The sequence below is a fragment of the Bubalus bubalis genome, chromosome 7 (genome assembly GCF_019923935.1).
Source record: "Bubalus bubalis isolate 160015118507 breed Murrah chromosome 7, NDDB_SH_1, whole genome shotgun sequence".
Taxonomy (NCBI): Eukaryota; Metazoa; Chordata; class Mammalia; order Artiodactyla; family Bovidae; genus Bubalus; species Bubalus bubalis.
The window spans coordinates 26,498,944-26,521,542 of record NC_059163.1 but is presented as its reverse complement, the minus strand read 5'-3'; the positions used below and the strand labels follow the sequence as shown (position 1 = coordinate 26,521,542).

Below are 22,599 nucleotides of genomic sequence, written 5' to 3'. Positions count from 1 at the left end.
GTAGACTTGAGATTTGGAAAATAAATAGCCTTGAGAAACTGACCTTTAATGGCCAATTGGAATATGCTGGACGTGCAAAGGAGTCTAAGAAGTATTCCCTTAGTGAGAGCTGTTGAAGCTCAGAAATGTCAAGTCCCATAAGTAATTAGTACCTAGTTAGTAACAGAAATGGAATTAGAACCCAGATCTATCTGGCTCAAAGCTAGTGTTAGTTATACTACACTACCCTGCTGCTTATGTTCTGCGTATCATTTAAAGATGCTTAGTCCTTTTCCAGTTGAATAGAACATAAAGCCCAGATGAATAGGGAATTTACTGTTTCGAACAACTGAAGCAAAATACAGCTTTCAGGTAATGCTAGACTCAGGCCTTAAGTAATGTTATCAGGACCTCATCTCTCTTCACCTCTAAGCTCTACAAACCTTTCTTTGTTGGCTTTATTTGCAGACAGGATTCTTCAAGGGACTAAAAGAATAACTATTGGCTTCCCCAAGCCAATATTATCCTTAGAGCTTATGGTTGAAGGAAAAGAAAGCTTTTTGTTTATCTGGGAGTGCTCTGGTTTTTAAGCCCGCATCATTACTTATAATAGGGGCTGAAGATGCAGAATTAGTCCTAGCCACACCATACAGAAAAGGGAGGGGTGTCCTCAAAGAAAAAGGGGTAATATTTACCTTTATGTATTTATCCATCTAGTAAAGTATTTCATACAAGGTATTTCAGATTCACTCAATAGTCTTGAGTGGTTGAGGAAATCGAGCTAAGAATATCATTCAGAGCCAGGACTGCCACTCATTTCTTTTGTTTCACACTCATTTTCTTTCCTCTACGACAGGGTTCAGATGAATGACTTACAGGCATGGTCGTACTCATACTTCCCATTTACTCTTTTCATATAAATATGTCACAGCTGGGAGAAGTTGTGACTAACAGTGGAATATACTTCCTATATAAAAAGATATCAGAAGTTCATTGTGAGCAAGGAAGAGAGTCTTGGCAGGGTTTGAGAGGATGCAGGATTCTTTGCAGAAAATTGAAAGAAAATGATACACACTGAATATTTTTATTTCAAGAGTACTAATTTCCTTTTCCTTTGCAGGTAAAAGCTGAAATGTTAGATATGGCAGATAATGCATTTGATGATGAATACCTGAAATGTGCTAACCGGATGGAAATCAAATATGTTCCTCAGCTGTTCAAGGAGGAAAAAGCAAGCCTCCAGCTTTTAGAAGACGTGTGGGAAAATGCAGAAGCCAAGTGGGAAGCTCGGAAGCCTCAGCTCTTTCTCCCTGTGAATTTCAAGGATAACTATGGTATTGCCCTGATGGCCTATATTTCTGAAGCTCAAGAGCAGTCTTCCTTTTACCGTCTGTTCAATGAAGCTATGGAAATGGCTGGCCAGTCTCGAAAAGATTATGTCTATGGCTTCCAGTTCAAAGCTTTCCATTTTTACCTGACAAAAGCTCTGCAGTTGCTGAGAAGATCTTGTGAGAACAGTTACAAAAACGTGGTGTACAGCGTAAGGCTGAATACTTCATTTACATTTGGAGGGCTGAACCAAGCCCGACTTGGCCATTTCACCTTGGCGTATTCATCCAAACCTCAAGCTGCTGATGACCAACATGTTCTGTTAACCATCAAAACATGTTTTGGAGTTGCCGTTGAAAAATTTTTTGATAAAGAAAGTGAAAGAATTGTTTTAATACCTCTGAATGAGGTTTTTCATGTGTCACAGGATGAGGCTGGCAATAACCTTATCCTTCAGAGCACAAACAAGACCTGCAGCCACTATGAGTGTGCGTTTCTAGGTGGTAAGTGTCTCTGGTCTGTCTGTGTGTGTCTGGGAGGGGAGCAGGGAATCTCTTAGGCCCAGGGAGAAGTCAGAAAGGAAAGTGGGAGTCTTGAAGGGAGAAGAGTCATTGGTGGTCTCCTGTCTAGCTCTCTTCATACCATTAGTTTCTTTTTCTATAATTTAGTTTTCTCAAAATCATACAGTATTATTGAAAATTTAAAAAATAAAATAGTAATATAAGGTAATAGTTCTCAACCAGGAGCAGTTTTGTCTGGTAGGATAAGTTGGCCATAGTTGGAAACATTTTTAATTGTTACACCATCTCCCTGTGCTAGTACCATCTAGTGGGTATAGGCCAAAGAACACTGCCAAACTATTCACAGACAGCACCCACAACAAAGAAGTGTCTGGTTCAGAACCCTTCGTATAAGGCTACAGTGAAAAATAGCCCTACCCTTGCCCTACCCATTTCTGTCCCCAATTCCCACTCCTCAGTGGCATCTTTTTTGTTTTTTTAACTATTTTTTAGATACTTACTGCATGTTTCTAAGTAAATAACATGCTTCAGCATGTTTTTCTTGATTTAAAAATGTTAGACATTATTTAGACTTCCCAATACTGATAGAGAATAAGTATTTAGCTCTAATGTACCCTACATTAATTAGGAGTTCTTTATTGCATTCAGTTGTAACAGAAAACCTGCCTGGTGGCTCTCATTTAATCAAAAAACTACAGGTGGGCTGTCCAGAGTTGGTACAGGAACTCAGCTACATCATGAGTAACTCAGACTCTTTGTTTCTTGCCCACCAACTTTAGCATATTGAGTTTGTTGATTCATGTTTTCAGTGTGACTGTTGGCAGATTTAGGCATCAATCCATGTCCAAGATGAAGGGAAAGGAGGATGGTGGCCAAATCTGCCTGTTTAACCAAGAGGGTAAAGCTTCCCCAGAAACTCCAGGTAGATTTCATCAGATTGTGTGTTATTGACCGGAACAGCTACTTGGTCACCTGCTGACTTATTTGAAAAGACCCTGATGCTGGGAAAGATTGAGGGCAGGAGGAGAAGGGGACGACAGAGGATGAGACGGCTGGATGGCATCACCGACATGAGTTTGGGTGAACTCCAGGAGTTGGTGATGGACAGGGAGGCCTGGTGTGCTGCGATTCATGGGGTCCCAAAGAGTCAGACATGACTGAGCAACTGAACTGAACTCAACTGCAAGAAAATCTTGCAAAGACGGTAATTAGCTTTTCCAGCCTCTGTCATGTAAGGAGGCAGGGGAGAAGGGAATAAGACATAGCTGTTAGGTTAGTAAATTAAAAGTATCTGATAAACACCACCCTCCTCAGTATTTGTGCATTTTCCCTTCCCATTCTCCCAGTGTAGTCAAGACTGCTACTTTTTCTTTTTAAGTACTTGTTTTACTCCAGAGTTATTAGTTGTATGATTTTTTGTTTCCTTAGTTTTTTATATGCCATCAGTAATTCACCCCCTGAACTGTTAGAAATGCACATCTTCTCTTAATAAAATTTAGGCGTATCAGATACTCTCCCCCGCCCCTCACTCTCCTTGTACTCCATCATCCTGCTTTGTGAAAATATCCTGAAATCTCTCCTCACTGCTGTTCTGAGACTTTCTTTTGCTTCTGCCCAATGAGGAATCTTGAATTTGTTCCTCTTTCTTGAATTACTCCTTACTTTGGAAGGAGTAGAGATTCTTAAGCTTTCTGAGGAAAGAGACAGGCAAATTTTCTAAGACTTTATACATCTGAAAAATCGACCTTTAAAGATTTGAATAATAGTTTGTAGATTTGTATTTCTGTTTGGGGAATTATTTTTCTTGGAATTTTGGAGATATTCCTCCACTATCTTACTTTCTGATGTTGCTGTTAAAGAGTGTGAAGCCATTTTCATCACTGGAACTTTAAGTGAGACCCATTTTTTCCTCTGGGAGGTTCTAGATATTTTCTTATCCCCAGCATTCTGAAATTTTATGATACTGTGCTTTGTTGTATATGAGTAAAGGGTTAACAAAACCCTTTCTCCTTTGTCCTATGAAAATAGCCCCTTGTTGATCTTCTAGCACTTTTCTCTGTAATCTACTACAGAAGGAACGACAACTGTGTAACCATGGAACGCTGCCTAATGGTAAACATAACCCTTGATTGCTAGAGTGCATGAGCTGAGAGATTGTGAATGAAGTATAAAGAACTGGAGGGAAGCCATAGCTTTGGGCATTCCTGAATGTGGTGTGATGTCCTGAAGTATTCTTCTTGCTGCGTGCTGGAGTGTACTCATGGACTGATTGATGTAAGAGATGTTGTCTTCTGTATGTGGCACGAGGATACTAAGCTAGGATGGGTCCTGTACCCACCTGTGTAATCTTGTTGTCTTGTACCTGAGATGTCATTCTGGGGCTTGAAGAACAGCCCTGGGCTGCTGTGAGGACTTGTGTTGAAGGTTTATATCCCATGTCACTCTGAAGTAGTACGCTCTGTTCTCTGCCTACAAAACCAAGTAAACTGGTGAGGGGATGCCTTTGGGGTCTCATGAATGTGATTGTCTAGCTGAACCCAAAACCATGGCTGCTTATCAAGCAGAGAAAGTACTAAAGTAGGGCCTTGGAAGTGGGATAGAAGTTTAGACTGAAACTCAAATGTGCCAGCACATTATGAGATAAAGAAAGAACAGATAGAGAAGTGCTGATGAGACGTTATACCTGGAGGATGGAGTGGGGAGGGAAGCTGGTCCACTTTTAACTTAATGGCAGAAGCTGTGTAACCATTGAGATCCCTGGGGCACAAAAGGAAGACTTTAAGGAAGTCTTCATGCTTAGGGTCATATACATGCACCATTTGCACCTGCATGATCCAGAGAATGAGTGCTTCCTTAAATTTTGCACTTTACATAGCTTTTTTGCCTCACTCTAGTCCTGACCCTGAGTTGGAAATAAGACTGACTGTTCTCCTTGAGGGACAGATGAAGGCTGGAGTGAGCAAGTTAATGTTGAGAGGAAAAGTGCCCATTTCCTTCACTGAACATACATTGGACCTAACCAAAACCAATCTCCTCAAAGCAGCTCATGGTCACTAACTGTGGGCATTTCTCTCTTCCCAGTTCCTCAGTACATCACAGTGGCTTGAAATTGGCCATGGTTGAGAGTTATACCATGCACATCAGCAAAAACTACAAATTGGGACCCGCGTTCTCCACCCCAGAACCTGTTCAATTTTACCAGCACGTTATGGACAGAAACCCAGTTGCAGCTGGGCTGACTAAATGATACCACTTTCAGTGGTGCATTCAGCCAAAGGCCCTTGGGGAGGCACTGGTTAACAGAAGCCCTGGCTACAATAGCTGCTGCTGCTGTTGCTAAGTCGCTTCAGTTGTCTCCGACTCTGTGCGACCCCATAGACGGCAGCCCACCAGGCTCCCCCGTCCCTGGGATTCTCCAGGCAAGAACACTGGAGTGGGTTGCCATTTCCTTCTCCAATGCATGGAAGTGAAAAGTGAAAGTGAAGTCGCTCAGTCATGTCCAACTCTTAGCAACCCCACGGGCGGCAGCCCACCAGGCTCCTCCGTCCATGAGATTTTCCAGGCGAGAGTACTGGAGTGGGGTGCCATTGCCTTCTCCAGCTACAATAGCTACAGTAGGCCAAATCTGGTATCTGGTTGAAGGACAGAGGTGGGCAGTGGAGCACAGAGAGTTCACATTTGTGAGTATGATTACGATAAAAGGGGTGGAGCCATCGGGTTGATCCAGAATGAGCCAGGACTCAGACCTACATGGGCTAGTGTGTTACTAGCCCAGTGTGAGGAAAGGGGAAGAGAATGGGCAAACTTCTGAGGGCCTGCCCAGAAAGTCAGCCAGAGGCTGCACAGCAGGTTAATCTTCAAACCAGCTACAAGGGAAAAACTTTTTTGGAGGCTCACGTGTATACTGTTTGGAGAGCTCTGACAAAGTCAGGCCCCTGCATTTGATTGTGTTGCTTTACCTTCCCTGGTGGCCCAGATGATACAGAATCTACCTGCAATGTGGGAGACCTGGGTTCAATCCTTGGTTAGGGAAGATAGTGGGCATGGCCACCCACTCCAGTATTCCTGCATGGAGAATCCCCATGGACAGAGGAGCCTGGCAAGCTACAGTCCATGGGGTCACAAGGAGTCGGACACAACTGAGGAACTTCACTTTTACCTCTAAACTGGAGTCTCAACTGATGTCCTCTGCTGCCATCTGGAGATAACTAATGGAAACTCAGGATCGAAAACAGCCTGAAGTGATCATTAAAGCTAGGCTGTTTGAAACACTGTGAAGGATGATAACCAGGGGTTTTAAAAGCTCAGCCGGGAAGATGTGGTCAGAACCTTGTTCTACTGTGACTCAAGATAACTCTGGATGAAAAAAGGCAACATTTCTAAAAGTGATTTAAAAATTGTGCTGTGCTAAATTTAGTGTGCTGACACAGTCCTGTGCTATTACTTTAAACTTGTTTGTGATTTCCAAGATAAAACGTTTGTGGGCCTTACAAAAACTAGTTAGCCAAAGAAAATAGTTCAGTTGGTTGGGAGTGGAGAAAATAATTCCTGGTAGTCAAAGAGATACTTGTATTAATCCAAGAATATAGGAGTAAGTAAGTGATAACAAATGGTTTTCCTTATGGGAGAATTGCCACAGGTTAAACCTCTTTTGTACTGTTTTCTTAGAAGACCTGATAAAAGTAGAATGTCAGCTGTGTAATCAGGTTACATTCATCGTTTAAAATGACCCCATTTGAAAAGTTGGATTGAGAGGACTGTAGATGAATTATAAATATGTGGGGTGTGTGTGTTCAGTTGCTCAGTCGTGTCTGACTTTTTTCAACTCAATGGACTGTAGCCCACCAGGCTCCTCTGTCCATGGGATTCTCCAGGCACAAATACTGGAGTGGGATGCCAGTTCCTTCTCCAGGAATAAATATGTGGTAGGCTCCCCCAGTTTTGTAGGTACCATAACTGAAAACAGGATGATATAATTCTTAAAAATGGAACAATCTAGGATTCAGCTCAGTTTTAAACTGAATTCTTGGTATGGGCCAGGTACTGAAGATGGGGTCTGTGCCCTTGCAGAACTCCATACTAGAGGAGAGGCAGAATTTCCCAACAAATGACCAAAGGAGTAAAGAGGGGAGAAATGAGAGGAGGCCAAATTGATGATAACTTCCTACAGGAGGGGAGGTAGTTTACACTTATCTGTGGATCACAGTACAAATTAGACCATTGATAAGAGGAACTTGGCAATAAAATTACTATTTAAGAATAAATATTAAGAATATGCATGAGATATAAATTAAATGCTTGAAGAGACACAAAATGTAAGATTTGAAGCTGTATTATTTAAGCTTGTACAAAGTGCTTTCATTCATGTTTTATACTTAGAGATACTGAGAGAAACCTAAAGCAAGCCTAGGAGAGCCTGTAATTACCATTTACCAATGGGAAGTCTAGGAATCGAGAGGTTAGATGCCTTGCCTGAGGTTATACTAACAAAGTCAGCCTCAACATCGGAACACATTTTTCTGGATTTCTTGCCTATGATGCTATCAACCCACTCAGCATTTGTCCAAAGCTGAGCTATGAAACACTGGTTCTGTAGAATGTTAGCAAATTTCTGTTTTATGGTGTAGTAAGTATCGGACATGTGGAGTGAACAGAGTTAAACAGTTTATTACTGTGAGATTTCTCAGAGCCTTAAAAGTGATGATGTTTTAGGTTGATGCAAACGTAATTGCGGTTTTACATTGTTGAACATTTGATGTTCAACATTCCATGTGATGTTGGAATAAGTGAACAAATGTGGTTATGTTATACATCATTTTAATGCACATTTCTCACTTTATGTTTTTTTGCTAATGACTTATTTGCTGCTTGTTTTATATTTATTTTAGAGTAGGGAAATGATGTTAGACAAAAAGCAAATTTGAGCGATTTTTTTATTCAAGATCAAAATGGGTCGTAAAGCAGCAGAGATAATTTGCAACCTCAACAATGCATTTGGCCCAGGAACTGTTAACAAACATATAGTGCAGTGGTGGTTCAAGAAGTTTTGCAAAGGAGAGCCTTGAAGATGAGTGTAGTGGCCAGCCATCGGAAGTTGACAATGACCAATTGAGAGCAATCATTGAAGCTGATCCTTTTAACAGCTGCATGAGAAGTTGCGGAAGAATTCAATGACCATTTTACGGTCATTTGGCATTTGAAGCAAACTGGAAAGGTGAAAAAGCTCAATAAGTGGTTGAGTCACGAGTGAGTGAGCAAAGTCGCTCAGTCGTGTCCGACTCTGCGACCCCATGGACTGTAGCCTACCAGGCTTCTCAGTCCATGGGATTTTCCAGGCAAGAGTACTGGAGTGGGTTGCCATTTCCTTCTCCAGGGGCTCTTCCCGACCCAGGGATCGAACCCGGGTCTCCTGCATTGTAGGCAGATGCTTTACCCTCTGAGCCACCACTGCAAATCAAAATATTGTCATTTTGAGGTGTTGTCTTCTCTTATTCTATACAACAATGAACTGTTTTTCAGTCGGATTGTGACGTGCGATGTAAAGTAGATTTTATATGACAACTGGTGACAGCCAACTCAGTGGTTGGACTAAGAAGCTCCAAAACACTTCCCAAAGCCAAACTTGCACCAAAAAAAGGTCATGGTCACTGTTCATGGTCTGCTGCCAGTCTGATCCACTACCGCTTTCTGAATCCTGGGAAAACCACTACATCTGAGAAGTATACTCAGCAAATTGATGAGATGTGCTGAAAACTGCAACGCCTGCAGCCAGAATTGGTCAACAGAAAGGGCCCAGTTCTTCTCCGTGACAATGCCTGACCACATGTCACACAGTCAGTGCTTTGAAAGTTGAATGAGTTGCGCTATGTAGTCTTGCCTCATCCACCATATTCACCTGCCCTCTCGCCAACTGACCAACCACTTCTTCAAGCATCTCAACAACTTTTTGCAGGCAAAGCACTTCCACAACCAAAAAGAGGCAGAAAATGCTTTCTAAGAGTTTATTGAATCCCAAAGCATGGATTTTTATGCTGCAGTAATAGACAAACATTTCTCGTTGGCAAAAATATTATTGTAATGGTTGCTGTTTTGATGAATAAAGATGCGTTTGAGCCTAGTAATAATGATTTAAAATTCACAGTCCAAAACTGCAGTTACTTTTGTACCAATGTAACCCAATGTGAATTTCTAAGTAGGTGATGTAGAATGTGACTTTTCTTAAACTATTTGATCACAGAATACTTTTCTCGTGTTCTGTCTCTTAGACTTAGACTAATGAGGAACAGACTGGAAAATGCTGCACCAGTGTGGACTGATGTGAGCAAGAAGCTAAACATGTTTTGAGTGTGAGCAGAGAAACGTAAATTTGATGTAGAATAGTTATGAAAAGATGACTCTGGAATAAATTATCTGCTTGGAAAAACTTAACTATTAAGCCGAAAGAAGCTGGTACCCCTAAATTAGACCACTACACATCCATAAATACCTCAGCAATGCTAAATCTGAATGAGTGTGCGTGTATGTATTTCATGATAGAGAATTCAGATATAAATAAAGTTTAGAGATAGCAATTGGTACGAATTGTGTGGCCAAAAGAGCCTGCTTGTTGCATTTGAACAGGACTGAGGAAAAAAACGCAGCTTGGAAGAAAGTATCATCAGAGACAACAGAAAAGATTGTGGTCCAGCACCTTTAGAAGCAGACTGACAGCTGACAAGGGGAGTGAGGCAGTAGTGGCAAATTCACCTATGGATCATATATGATACTTAGGTGTTTATTGTTATCTTCCTCTACTTGAATGAAAACATCTAAAGAGCAGTTTTTGTTTTGCTTTTTACTTTTTCCTTCACTGACCTATGACCTACCCCAAGAGTCTAGAAAGGTGTCTGGCCCTGGAACCCATTCAGAGATAAATAAGCAGTGAATAAATGAGTAAAAGAAACTTTTAATAAATAAATTCCTGGTAGGAAGTCATAGCTTTGAGATTTCATGTACCTTACAGTGTAGGTATAGTATGATTTACTGAAAGAAAACTAATAAGAGAAATAGTAGTGCATACATCATCCTCTGAACTCTCATTATTTTACTGAACAGGCTGGTCATAGATCATCTGGCATTTTGGACAGTGTTTCTATAACAAGGGACCAGACTATATATATGTAAATATACTCTACATGTTAATAGAGTGATCGGGGCAAGGAATGTCAACATTCTCTGACTCGAAAAGTAACCTTGTTAGAAAGGAAGAGCCCCTGGACTCCAGTGGCTGGGGTTAGTCTGTTTTGTTGAGCTTTCTCGGACTTGTTGAGCCATCTCTCTGCTAGGCCATCAAAAGGGGGAAGGAGCTATCCAGATTTATTTTTTATAAATTCACTCCTAGCACTTGAGGGCTCCTCAAATATAAGTACCTTCCTTGGTTCTGACAGACTCTTTTTTAGCCTTCCCTGGAAGTAGCGCAGTTTCTGTGCTATTGTCTGGGATTGGGGATTCAGTAAGATTCTGTATAGATAGACCAGATAGGAAGCGATATATCACATCCATCACCATGAGAAATTCATGTTGTGAATCAATCAAATGCCTAGAACATTTTGGAAGGTTGTTCAGACTATTTATTTCATATTTATAGGAAAAGGGAGACCTCTTTTATTATCAACCCCTTCCAGACTTTCACCCACCAGACTTGTTCATGCTATTTTATCAGTCAAGGCTCAACCAGAGAAACAAAATCAGTTGTAAGGAGTTGGCTTACATGATTGTATTGGCTAGCAAGACAAGTCTGAAATCCATAGGTCAGGCTGTCATGAGCTGAAGCTGTATCCATAGGCAGAATTTCTTCTCATAGCTTCTGTGGGTCAGGAATCCAGGTTCACTGTAGCTGGGTCTTTTGACTCAGGATCTCTCAAAAAAGACTGCAGTCCTCATAATACATGACTGGGGAAGATTTACTTCCGACCTCACTTACATGGTTGATGGCAGGATTCACTTTCCTGTGGGTTGTTGTATATGTGGATGCTAAGTTGCTTCAGTTGGGTTGTTGACTAAGGCCTTAGTTCGTCATGAGCTATTGACTGGAGGCCTCCCTTGTTCCTTAGGCCTCTCCATAGACTGTCTCACAGCATGGCACCTTTCTTTATCAAAATGCCAGAAAGCCAGAGAGAGCCAACGAGTCATAGTCTCTTGCAGCCTAACCACAGGAGTGACATTGCATCCCTTTTGCTATATTCCTTTTGCTAGAAGTAGGTTACTATGTTCAGTCCACACTTGAGAGGATTACTAGAGTGTGAATATTAGGCGGCAAGATCATTGGGAAACATGTCAGAAGCTGCCTGCTGTCATCCCAACCCATTATAGTCTGTCACTTCCTACTGGGGATGACTCACATTGACTGTCTTCTTTCCATAATGATGAATTCTGTGGTAACCTGTACAGTCAGGATAGCAGCCCCAGAATGACTGGGGAAGCAAAGTCAGCATCTCATTTCATATACTGGTGATTTTGATCTAATCAGAATTATCTTTTTGCCAAGGTCATATGAAATATATGTTCATTTACTGAAGTAAGAACAGATGCTATATGAATGTTCATCTGTCCACTGAGGTCAGAGCAAGTACACCCACACAAGCATATCCCTGGGGCTTGGGAACTTGGCCGAGGCAGAAATTAACATGATTGTGTGCAGCTTATAAAAAGCTGAAGACAGCCATCCAGTCAGCCCTATAGAAATCTTCATTGGGGAGGCTGTTAGAATTTTTAATTTGTAGTCCTTATCCTTTACAAGTGATTTCCTTAGTGTAGTAGTTTTGTGTATAGAGCCAGAAGCTGTAATATAGACAGTGACCACACATGCTTGATTTCCTTTGTTGGTTTCCAGATGCTTTTCTTTAGATGCAGTCACTTAATATGAGCCTGTATGTGATTAACATAAAGACTGAGCTTATGAGTTGTATTTGCTGCATTTTTTTCCATAGTGAGAGATTGTGTAGAAGTTTATTAACCCAGTTCTGAGTGTCTTCATGACCTGATCATACAGCTAGTATTGGCATTAGTATTGGCAGATTTCAGTTAGTACCCCAGTAGGTGTGCTCCCTACCAGGATCACCATTTGAAGTTCAGCTTCTCACACAGAGCACCCAAGACAGTGAACAAGTCATTAATCATCATCTTTGTTGCTAAGTGGTTTTCAGCTCTTTGTTACCCCATGGACTACAGCATGCTAGGCTCTTCTTTTCTCCATTATCTCCCAGAGTTTTCTGAAATTATGTCCATTGAGTTGGTGATGCTATCTAACCATCTCATCCTCTGTCACCCCTTCTCCTCCAGCCCTCAATCCTTCTCAGCATCAGGTGGCCAAAGTATTGGAGCTTCAGCATCAGTCCTTCCAATGAATATCCAGGACTTATTTCCTTTAGGATGGACTGGTTTGATCTCCTTGCAGTCCAAGGGACTCTCAAGAGTCTTCTCCATTACCACAGTTCGAAAGCATCAATTCTTCAGCATTCAGCCTTCTTTGCGGTCCAACTCTCACATCCATACATGACTACTGGAAGAACCATGGCTTTGACTGGATGGATGCTTATAAACCATGGATCTTTGTAAGAAGCAAAGTAATGTCTCTGCTTTTTAATATGCTGTCTAGGTTTGTCATAGCTTTTCTTCCAAGGAGCAAGTGTCTTTTAATTTCATGGCTGCAGTCACCATCTGCAGTGAGTTTGGAGCCCAAGAAAATAAAATCTCACTGTTCGCACTTTCCCCCTTTCTATTAGCCATGAAGTTATGGTACCAGATGCCATAATCTTAGTTTTTTTAATGTTGAGTTTCAAGTTAGCTTTTTCACTCTCCTCTTTCACCCTTATGCAGGGCTCTTTATTTCTTCTTCACTTTCTGCCATTAGAATGGTATCTTATGCATATCTGAGGTTGTTGATATTTCTCCCGGCAGTGTCGATTCTGGCTTGTGATTCGTCCAGCTTGTGCTTCATCCAGTCCAGCATTTCACATGGTGTACCCTGCATATAAGTTAATTAAGAAGGTTGACAATATACAGCCTTGACTTACTCCTTTCACAGTTTTGACCCAGTCCATTGTTCCATGTCTGGTTCTAACTGTTGTTTCTTGACCTGCATATAGGTTTCTCAGGAGGCAGGTAAGGTGGTCTGGTATTCCCATCTCTTTAAGAATTTTTCACAGGTTGTTGTGAGCCACACAGTCAAAGGCTTTAGTGTAGTTAGTGAAGCAGAAGTAGAGGTATTTCTGGAATTTCCTTGCTTTCTCTGTGACCCAGTATATGTTGGCAATTTGATCTCTGGTTCCTCTGCCTTTTCTAAACCCAGCTTGTACATCTGGAAGTTCTTGGTTTAAGTACTGTTGAATTCTAGCTTGAAGTATTTTGAGCATAACCTTGCTAGCATATGCAGTGAGTGAAATTGTATGGTAGTTTGAACATTCTTTGGCATTGCCTTTCTTTGGGATTGGAATGAAAACTGACCTTTTCCAGTCCTGTGGCCACTGCTTATTTTCTAAAATTGCTGACATTGAGTGCAGCACTTTAACAGCATCATCATTTAGGATTTGAAATAGTTCAGCTGGAATTCTATCACCTCCACTAGCTTTGTTCATAGTAATGCTTTCTAAGACCCACTTGACTTCATACTCCAGAATATCTGGCTCTGTGTGAGTGACCACACCATTACAGTTATCCAGGTCATTAAGATCTTTTTTTGTACAGCTGTTCTGTGTACTCTTGCCACTTAATCTCTTCTGCTTCTGTTAGGTCTTTACCATTTCTGTCCTTTTATTGTGTTCATCCTTATAATGGACGAATGCAGCATTTCACTGGATTTGCCCAACGTTGCAATAGGCTGTTTTGTTCTGTGCTATCTTTTCAGGTGTAATGTCTTACAGGTAAGGACCCCATTGAGTGTAGTTTGGATAAAGTAGTAGGTAAGACTTTGTATTGTCTAATGCAGAGGTTCTCAGATTTTCTCGGTTCATGGTGTTCTTAGTGTTGTCATAATTTTTCAGTGTCTCTAATCTGAAATAAATACGTAAAAGGTCTATTTATTAAGTAAAATCAAATCAACCATCTCAGTATTTATGTCTTAACATCTTAGTAGATGTTTTAAGTTATATATATAAATTTTAAGTGCTGTTATTTCATTCTTTATCATAGTGACTTGCTAATGTGATGTCTGTGCCTGTTGGACACTGACTGCATAGCTTCTCAAACTTTGGGATCAGAGTAGATACTGCCTTATTTCCTGATCATTGATTTTCACATGTATTTGCTTTTTATCACAATTGCTAAAAACCTAGCTTTGCAAATATATGATGTTATTGAACTGAATGTAATGTAATGTAACTTTGAAACTGTTCTACCTAAAGCTGACAGTTATGCACTGTCTGAACAATATCAAATATGGCTCTGTTTGTCTTGAAATTTTTAAAATATCCCTTGGTGTCCCTGTAAATTTGCTAGAGCATTCAGGGACACCTCTACCACTGTTTGGGAACTGCAGGTCTAGTGGATGGGCAGCCATTTATTTATGAAAGTGGCTGAGGCTTTAGGAGCCAGGTTTGGCTGTTAAATTTCTACATGACAATGAAACTTTTGGGAGTTTGTCCTACTTCATGGAAATGTGATTCAAAGAGACCCTTTGCACAATGAGATATTGGGTTGGGGAGTCATGGCTTCTTTTTCTGTGAGATAGTCTACATCATTAGGCCCAGTAACAGGCTAGTAGTGGTAGCCCTGCAAAGGGAAGAAGTCCTTGTGTCCAAAAGCCCAGTGGCTTTACTGTTGTTGCCAGAAATTCCAGTCAGCTGTGAGTTTGGTCACAAACATCTGTGATTGTTTGAGATCTGAAGGAGATGGAAACCCAAGGGAGGGTTTTATTTACTATTGTCTGAACTGCTTCTGAGAAACGCTGGGCTGGAAGAAGCACAAGCTGGAATCAAGATTGCTGGGAGAAATATCAATAATCTCAGAAATGCAGGTGATACCACCCTTATGGCAGAAAGTGAAGAGGAACTCAAAAGCCTCTTGATGAAAGTGAAAGAGGAGAGTGAAAAAGTTGGCTTAAAGCTCAACATTCAGAAAACGAAGATCATGGCATCCGGTCCCATCACTTCATGGGAAATAGATGGGGAAACAGTGGAAACAGTGTCAGACTTTATTTTTCTGGGCTCCAAAATCACTGCAGATGGTGACCGCAGCCATGAAATTAAAAGACGCTTACTCCTTGGAAGGAAAGTTATGACCAACCTAGATAGCATATTCAAAAGCAAAGATATTACTTTGCCAACAAAGGTCCATCTAGTCAAGGCTGTGGTTTTTCCTGTGGTCATGTATGGATGTGAGAGTTGGACTGTGAAGAAGGCTGAGCACCGAAGAATTGATGCTTTTGAAGTGTGGTGTTGGAGAAGACTCTTGAGAGTCCCTTGGACTGCAAGGAGATCCAACCAGTCCATTCTGAAGGAGATCAGCCCTGGGATTTCTTTGGAAGGACTGATGCTGAAGTCACCTGACCTGATGCGAAGAGCTGACTCATTGGAAAAGACCCTGATGCTGGGAGGGATTGGGGGCAGGAGGAGAAGGGGACAACAGAGGATGAGATGGCTGGATGGCATCACTGACTCGATGGATGTGAGTCTGAGTGAACTCCGGGAGTTGGTGATGGACAGGGAGGCCTGGTGTGCTGCGATTCATGGGGTCGCAAGGGGTCGCAAAGAGTCGGACACGACTGAGCAACTGAACTGAACTGAACTGCTTCTAAGTCTTCTTACCATAGAGCTTCTTGCTAAAATGACAACTTACAAGGTTTCCAGTGTGGCAGGTAGGAATAGGCACTATTCTTCATCCTCTGAGTTCTTTCACTGTCCTTGGGTAGAGTCCTTACACAAGTAAACTGATCAGTACTTTGGTGAGTACTGGAAACCCTAAAGATATCTGGGGTTCTCTATGCAGCTCCTTTTTCTTTAGTATTCTGTAAAAACCAGACTATCCTGGTATTTTTCCTTTGTGCAAAAAGTTTAAACTGCTTAAAATAGTTAAAATACCATTTGAGTTTTCTATTTATTTTTGATAAGCTACATTTTCCTAGGAATTGTCCATTTGACTTAGATTTCAAATTTATTGGCATAAAGCTAATCATAATAATCTCATGTCTTTTTACACCTGTTGAATCTGTAGTTATATTCCCTTTTTCAGTCCCTATATATGTGTCTTATCCTGTTTATTTCTGAATCAATCTCTTACCCACTTTTAACCCTGCTACTTTTTTATTCAAGTATAGTTGACTTACAATATTGTCTTAGTTTCAAGTGTACAGAATGATTCAGTTTTATGTATTTTTTCAGATTATTTTCCATTATAGGTTATACAGGACATTATGTATATAGCTCATGGTGTTATATGGTAAATCCTTATTGTTTAGACTTTACTTCATTTAGTGTGATATTCTCTAGGTCCTTCTGTGTTGCAGTGTCATTATTTCATTCCTCCTTGTGGCTGAGTAATATTCCATTGTGTGTGTGTGTGTGTGTGTGTGTGTAATGTATACACACACACACACACACACACACACACACATACCCCACACACATCTTCTTAAGGCAGTCAGTTGGTGGGCACTTAGATTGTTTCCATGTCTTGGTCATTCTGTGTAGTGCTGCTGTGAACATTTGGGTGCATGTATTTTTCAAATTAGAATTTTATCCAGATATTTGCCCAGGAGTGGGATTGCTGGATTGTATGGTAGTTGAGTTTTTATTTTCTTCAAGAGCCTCAATACTGTTTTCCATAGTGGGTGTACCAATTTATATTGTGTAAGAGAGTTTCCTTTTCTCCACATTTCTCTCCAGTATTTATTATTTGCAGACTTTTTGATAATAGCTGTTCTGTTCAGGTTGTGAGGTGATACTTCATTGTGGTTTTGATTTGCCTTGCTCTAATAATTATGATATTGAGCATCTTTTCATGTGCCTGTTGGCTATATGAATGTTGTCTTTGGAAAAATTTCTATTGAAGTCTTCTTTCTTTCTTTTTTTTTTTTTTTTTGCTATTGAGTTGCTTGGGCTTCCTGTGTGGCTCAGTTGGTAAAAAATCCCCCTGCAATGTGGGAGACCCTGGTTCGATCCCTGGGTTGGGAAAATCCCCTGGAAAGGGGAAAGGCTACCCACTCCAGTATTCTGGCCTGGAGAATTCCATGGACAGTAAAGTCCATGAAGTTGCAAAGAGTCGGACACGACTGAGCGGCTTCCACATGAACATAAACATTGAGTTGTATGAACTATTTGTATATTTTTGATAGTAACTCCTTGTCAGTTACTTTCTTCAGGTTGTCTTTTCATTTTGTTGATGGTTTCCTTTGCTGTGCAAAAGCTTTTAACTTTGATTAGGTCCCATTTGTCTATTTTTGCCTTTATTTCATTTGCCTTGGGAGACTGATCTAACAATATTTTGCTGCAATTTATGCCAGAGAATGTTTTGCTTATGTTCTTTTCTAGGAGTTGTATGGTTCAAGTCAGTTCAGTTGCTTAGTCATGTCCAACTCTGTGACCCATTGGATTGCAGCACACCAGGCTTCCCTGTCGTCAACAACTCTGGGAGCTTGCTCAAACTCATGTCCATCAAGTCAGTGATGCCATCCAACCATCTCATCTTCTGTCATTCCCTTCTCTTCCTGCCTTCAATCTTTCCCAGCATCAAGATCTTTTCCAGTTCACATCAGGTGGCCAAAGCATCAGTCCTTCCAGTAAATATTCAGGACTGATTTCCTTTAGGATGGACTGGTTGGATCTCCTTGCAGTCCAAGGGACCCTCAAGAGTCTTTAACAACACCACAGTTCAAAAGCATCAGTCCTTCAGTGCTCAGCTTTCTTTATAGTCCAGCTCTCACACCCATACATGACCACTGGAAAAACCATAGTTTTGACTAGATGGACCTTTGTCGGCTAAGTAATGTCTCTGCTTTTTAATATGCTGTCTAGATTGGTCATAGCTCTTCTGCAAAGGAGCAAACTTCTTTTAATTTCATGGCTGCAGTCACCATCTGCAGTGATTTTGCAGTCCAAGAAAATAAAATCTGTCACTGTTTCCATTGTTTCCCCATCAGTTTGCCATGAAGTGATGGGACCGGATGCCATGATCTTAGTTTTTTGAATGTTGAATTTTAAAGCAACTTTTCACTCTCCTCTTACTCATCAAGAGGCTCTTCGATTCCTTTTCACTTTCTATCATAAGGGTGGTGTCATCTGCAGCTTGTGCTTCATCCAGCCTGGCATTTCGCATGATGTACTCTCCATATAAGTTAAATAAGCAGGGTGACAATATACAGCCTTGAAGTACTCCTTTCCCAATTTGGAACCAGTCTGTTGTTCCATGTTCAGTTCTAACTGTAGCTTCTTGACCTGCATACAGATTTCTCCAGAGGCAGGTAAGGTGATCTGGTATTCCCATCTCTTTAAGAATTTTTCACTGTTTGTCGTGATCCACACAGTTAAAGGCTTTGGTGTAATCAATAGAGCAGAAGTAGGTGTTTTTCTGGAACTCTCACTGTTTCTGTGATCCAACGGATGTTGACAATTTGATCTCTGGTTCCTCTGCCTTTTCTAAACCCAGCTTGAACATCTGGAAGTTCTCGGTTCACCTACTGTTGAAGCCTGGCTTGGAGAATTTTGAGCATTACTTTGCTAGTATGTGAGATGAGGGCAATTGTGCGGTAGTTTGAACATTCTTTGGCATCTTCTTTCTTTGGGATTGGAATGAAAACTGACCTTTTCCAGTCTTGTGGCCCCTGGTGAGTTTTCCAAATTTGCTGGCATATTAAGTGCAGTGCTTTCACAGCATCATTTTTTAGGATTTGAAGTAGCTCAACTGGAATTCATCACCTCCACTAGCTTTGTTTGTAGTGATGCTTCCTAAGGCCCTCTTCACTTTGGACTCCAGGATGTCTGGCTCTAGTTGAGTGATCACACCATAGTGGTTATCTGGGTCATTAACATCTTTTTTGTGTAGTTATTCTGTGTATTCTTGGCATCTTTTCTTAATATCTTCTGCTTCTGTTAGGTCCATACCGTTTTGTCCTTTATTTGCCCATCTTTGCATGAAATGTTCCTTTGGTATCTCTAATTTTCTTGAACAGATCTCTAGTCTTTCCAATTCTGTTGTTTTTCTCTATTTCTTTGCAGTGATCACTGAGTATCAATGATAGCTCAGTTGGTAAAGAGTCTGCCTGCGATGCAGGAGACACCAGTTCAATTCCTGGGTTGAGAAAATCCACTGGAGAAGGGATAGGTTACCCACTCCAATATTATTGGTCTTTCCTGTGGCTCAGCTGGTAAAGAGTCCACCTGCAGTTTAGGAGACCTGGGTTAGATCCCTGGGTTGGGAAGATCCCCTGGAGAAGGAAAAGGCTGCCCGCTCCAGTATTCTGGCCTAGAAAATTCCATGGACTATATAGTCCATGGGGTCACAAAGAGTTGGACAGAACTGAGCAGCTTTCCTACTTTTGCATTCCAGTCCCCTATAATGGAAAGGACATCTTTTTTGGGTGTTAGTTCTAAAAGGTCTTGTAGGTCTTCATAGAACCGTTCAACTTCAGCTTCTTCAGCATTACTAGTTGGGGCATAGACTTGGATTACTGTGATATTGAATGGTTTGCCTTGGAAACGAACAGAGATCATTCTGTCGTTTTTGAGATTGCATCCAAGTACTGCATTTCAGACTCTTTTGTTGACCATGATGGCTACTCCATTTCTTCTGAGGGATTCCTGCCCACAGTAGTAGATATAATGGTCATCTTGAGTTAAATTCACCCATTTCAGTCCATTTCAGTTCACTGATTCCTAGAATGTCGACATTCACTCTTGCCATCTCTTGTTTGACCACTTCAAGTTTGCCTTGATTCATGGACCTGACATTCCAGGTTCCTATGCAATATTGCTCTTTACAGCATCGGACCTTGCTTCTATCACCAGTCACATCCACAGCTGGGTATTGTTTTTGCTTTGGCTCCATCCCTTCATTCTTTCTGGAGTTATTTCTCCACTGATCTCCAGTAACATATTGGGCACCTACTGACCTGGGGAGTTTCTCTTTCAGTATCCTATCATTTTGCCTTTTCATACTGTTCATGGGGTTCTCAAGGCAAGAATACTGAAGTGGTTTGCCATTCCCTTCTCCAGTGGACCACATTCTGTCATATCTCTCCACCATGACCCGCCCATCTTGGGTCAAGCTGGAATCAAGATTGCGGGAGAAATATCAATAACCTCAGATATGCAGATGACACCACCCTTATGGCAGAAAGTGAAGAGGGACTAAAAAGCCTCTTGATGAAGGTGAAAGTGAAGAGTGAAAAAGTTGACTTAAAGCTCAACATTCAGAAAACTGAGATCATAGCATCCAGTCCCATCACTTCATGGGAAATAGATGGGGAAACAGTGTCAGACTTTATTTTTCTGGGCTCCAAAATCACTGCAGATGGTGACTGCAGCCATGAAATTAAAAGACACTTACTCCTTGGAAGGAAAGTTATGTCCAACCTAGATAGCATATTCAAAAGCAGAGACATTACTTTGCCAACAAAGGTTCGTCTAGTCAAGGCTATGGTTTTTCCTGTGGTCATGTATGGATGTGAGAGTTGGACTGTGAAGAAGGCTGAGCGCCGAAGAGTTGATGCTTTTGAAGTGTGGTGTTGGAGAAGACTCTTGATAGTCCCTTGGACTGCAAGGAGATCCAACCCGTCCATTCTGAAGGAGATCAGCCCTGGGATTACTTTGAAAGGAATGATGCTAAAGCTGAGACTCCAGTACTTTGGCCACCTCATGCGAAGAGTTGACTCATTGGAAAAGACTCTGATGCTGGGAGGGATTGGGGGCAAGAGGAGAAGGGGACGACAGAGGATGAGATGGCTGGATGGCATCACTGACTCGATGGACGTGAGTCTGGGTGAACTCCGGGAGTTGGTGATGGACAGGGAGGCCTGGCGTGCTGTGATTCATGCGGTCGCAAAGAGTTGGACATGACTGAGCGACTGATCTGATCTGATCTGAGCAGCTTTCACTTTCAGTTGTATGGTATTATGTCTTATATTTAGTTCTTTATACCATTTGAGTTTATTTTTGTATATGGTATAGGGGAGTGTTCTGATTTCATTGATTTTTATGTTAACTGTCCAGCTTTCCCAGTACTACTTATTGAAGAGACTTTCTTCATTATGTGTTCTTGCCTCCTTTGTTGCAGGTTAATTGGCTGTAGGTGTATTGCTTTATGTCTGGGCTGTCTATTCTGTTCCATTGACTTACGTTTTTGTGGCAATTCTATGCCGTTTGATTACTGTAGCTTTGTAGTATTGTCTGAAGTCTGGGAGGCTTATGTCTCCAGCTTTGTTCTTTTCTTCAGTATTGCTTTGGCAGTTCTGGGTCTTTTATGGTTCCATATAAATTTTAGGATTATTAGTTCTAGCATTGTGAACATGGAATGGAGATTTTGATAGGGTTTGCATTAAATCTGTAGATTGCTTTGGGTAGTATGGCCATTTTAATAATAATCCCAGTCTAAGAGCATGGGACACCTTTCCATTTCTTTGAATCATCTTCAGTTTACTTGAAAATTATCAATTTCCTTCAGTGTTTTATAGTTTTCAGTGTATAGCTCTTTCATGCCCATAGTTAAAAGTTTATTCCTGGGTATTTTTTGGACATGGTTATATTTTTTGGGGACTCCAAAATCACTGCAGATGGTGACTGCAGCCATGAAATTAAAAGACACTTACTCCTTGGAAGGAAAGTTATGACCAACCTAGATAGCATATTGAAAAGCAGAGACGTTACTTTGCCAGCAAAGGTCCGTCTAGTCAAGGCTATGGTTTTTCCTGTGGTCATGTATGGATGTTGAGAGTTGGACTGTGAAGAAAGCTGAGCACCGAAGAATTGATGCTTTTTAACTGTGGTGTTGGAGAAGACTCTTGAAAGTCCCTTGGACTGCAAGGAGATCCAACCAGTCCATTCTAAAGGAGATCGGTCCTGGATGTTCTTTGGAAGGACTGATGCTAAAGCTGAAACTCCAGCACTTTGGCCACCTGATGCGAAGAGTTGACTCAATGGAAAAGACTCTGATGCTGGGAGAGATTGGGGGCAGGAGGAGAAGGGGACCACAGAGGATGAGATGGCTGGATAGTATCACCGACTCGATGGATGTGAGTTTGAGTGAATTCCGGGAGTTGGTGATGGATAGGCAGGCCTGGAGTGCTGCGATTCGTGGGGTCGCAGAGTCGGACGCCACTGAGCTACTGAACTGAACTGAACTGAATAAACAGCATTGCTTTTTTACTTTCTGATATTTCGTTGTTAGAGTAAAGAAATGCAACATTTCTGTATATTCATCTTATATCCTGCTAACTTGTTGAAATCATTTATTAGTTCTCATAGTTTTTGTGTGAAGTCTGTAGGGCTGTCTGTATTGAATATCATGTCATCTGCAAATAGTGACAGTTTTACCTCTTCCCCTCAAATTTGGATACCTTTTGTTTTTCTAATCTGATTCCTTTGCTAGGATTTCTAATACTATATTAGATAGTAGTGGTGAGAGTTGGCTTGTCTTATTCCTAAATGAGCAGGAAGGCTTTCAGCTTTTCACTGTTGAGTATGATGTTGGCTATGGGTTTATTGTAAATGGCTTTTATTGTGTTGAGCTGTGCCACCTTGGTGAGAGTTTTTGTCATGAATGGATATTGAATTTTATCAGATGCTTTTTCTGCATCTATTGAGAT

At 41.2% G+C, this 22,599-nt stretch overlaps 1 protein-coding gene across 12 annotated transcripts in view; it reads left to right on the top strand.

Annotated features, from left to right (window-relative positions):
• Window positions 1–22,599, top strand: part of ART3 (ADP-ribosyltransferase 3 (inactive)) — a 151,342-nt gene that overhangs the window by 111,318 nt on the left and 17,425 nt on the right. For all 12 annotated transcript variants that reach the window (XM_025289878.2, XM_025289877.2, XM_025289879.2 and 9 more), the window contains one exon: window positions 1,100–1,811. In XM_025289878.2, the coding sequence (XP_025145663.1) occupies window positions 1,100–1,811 (712 nt within the window). The remainder of the gene's footprint in view (window positions 1–1,099; window positions 1,812–22,599) is intronic.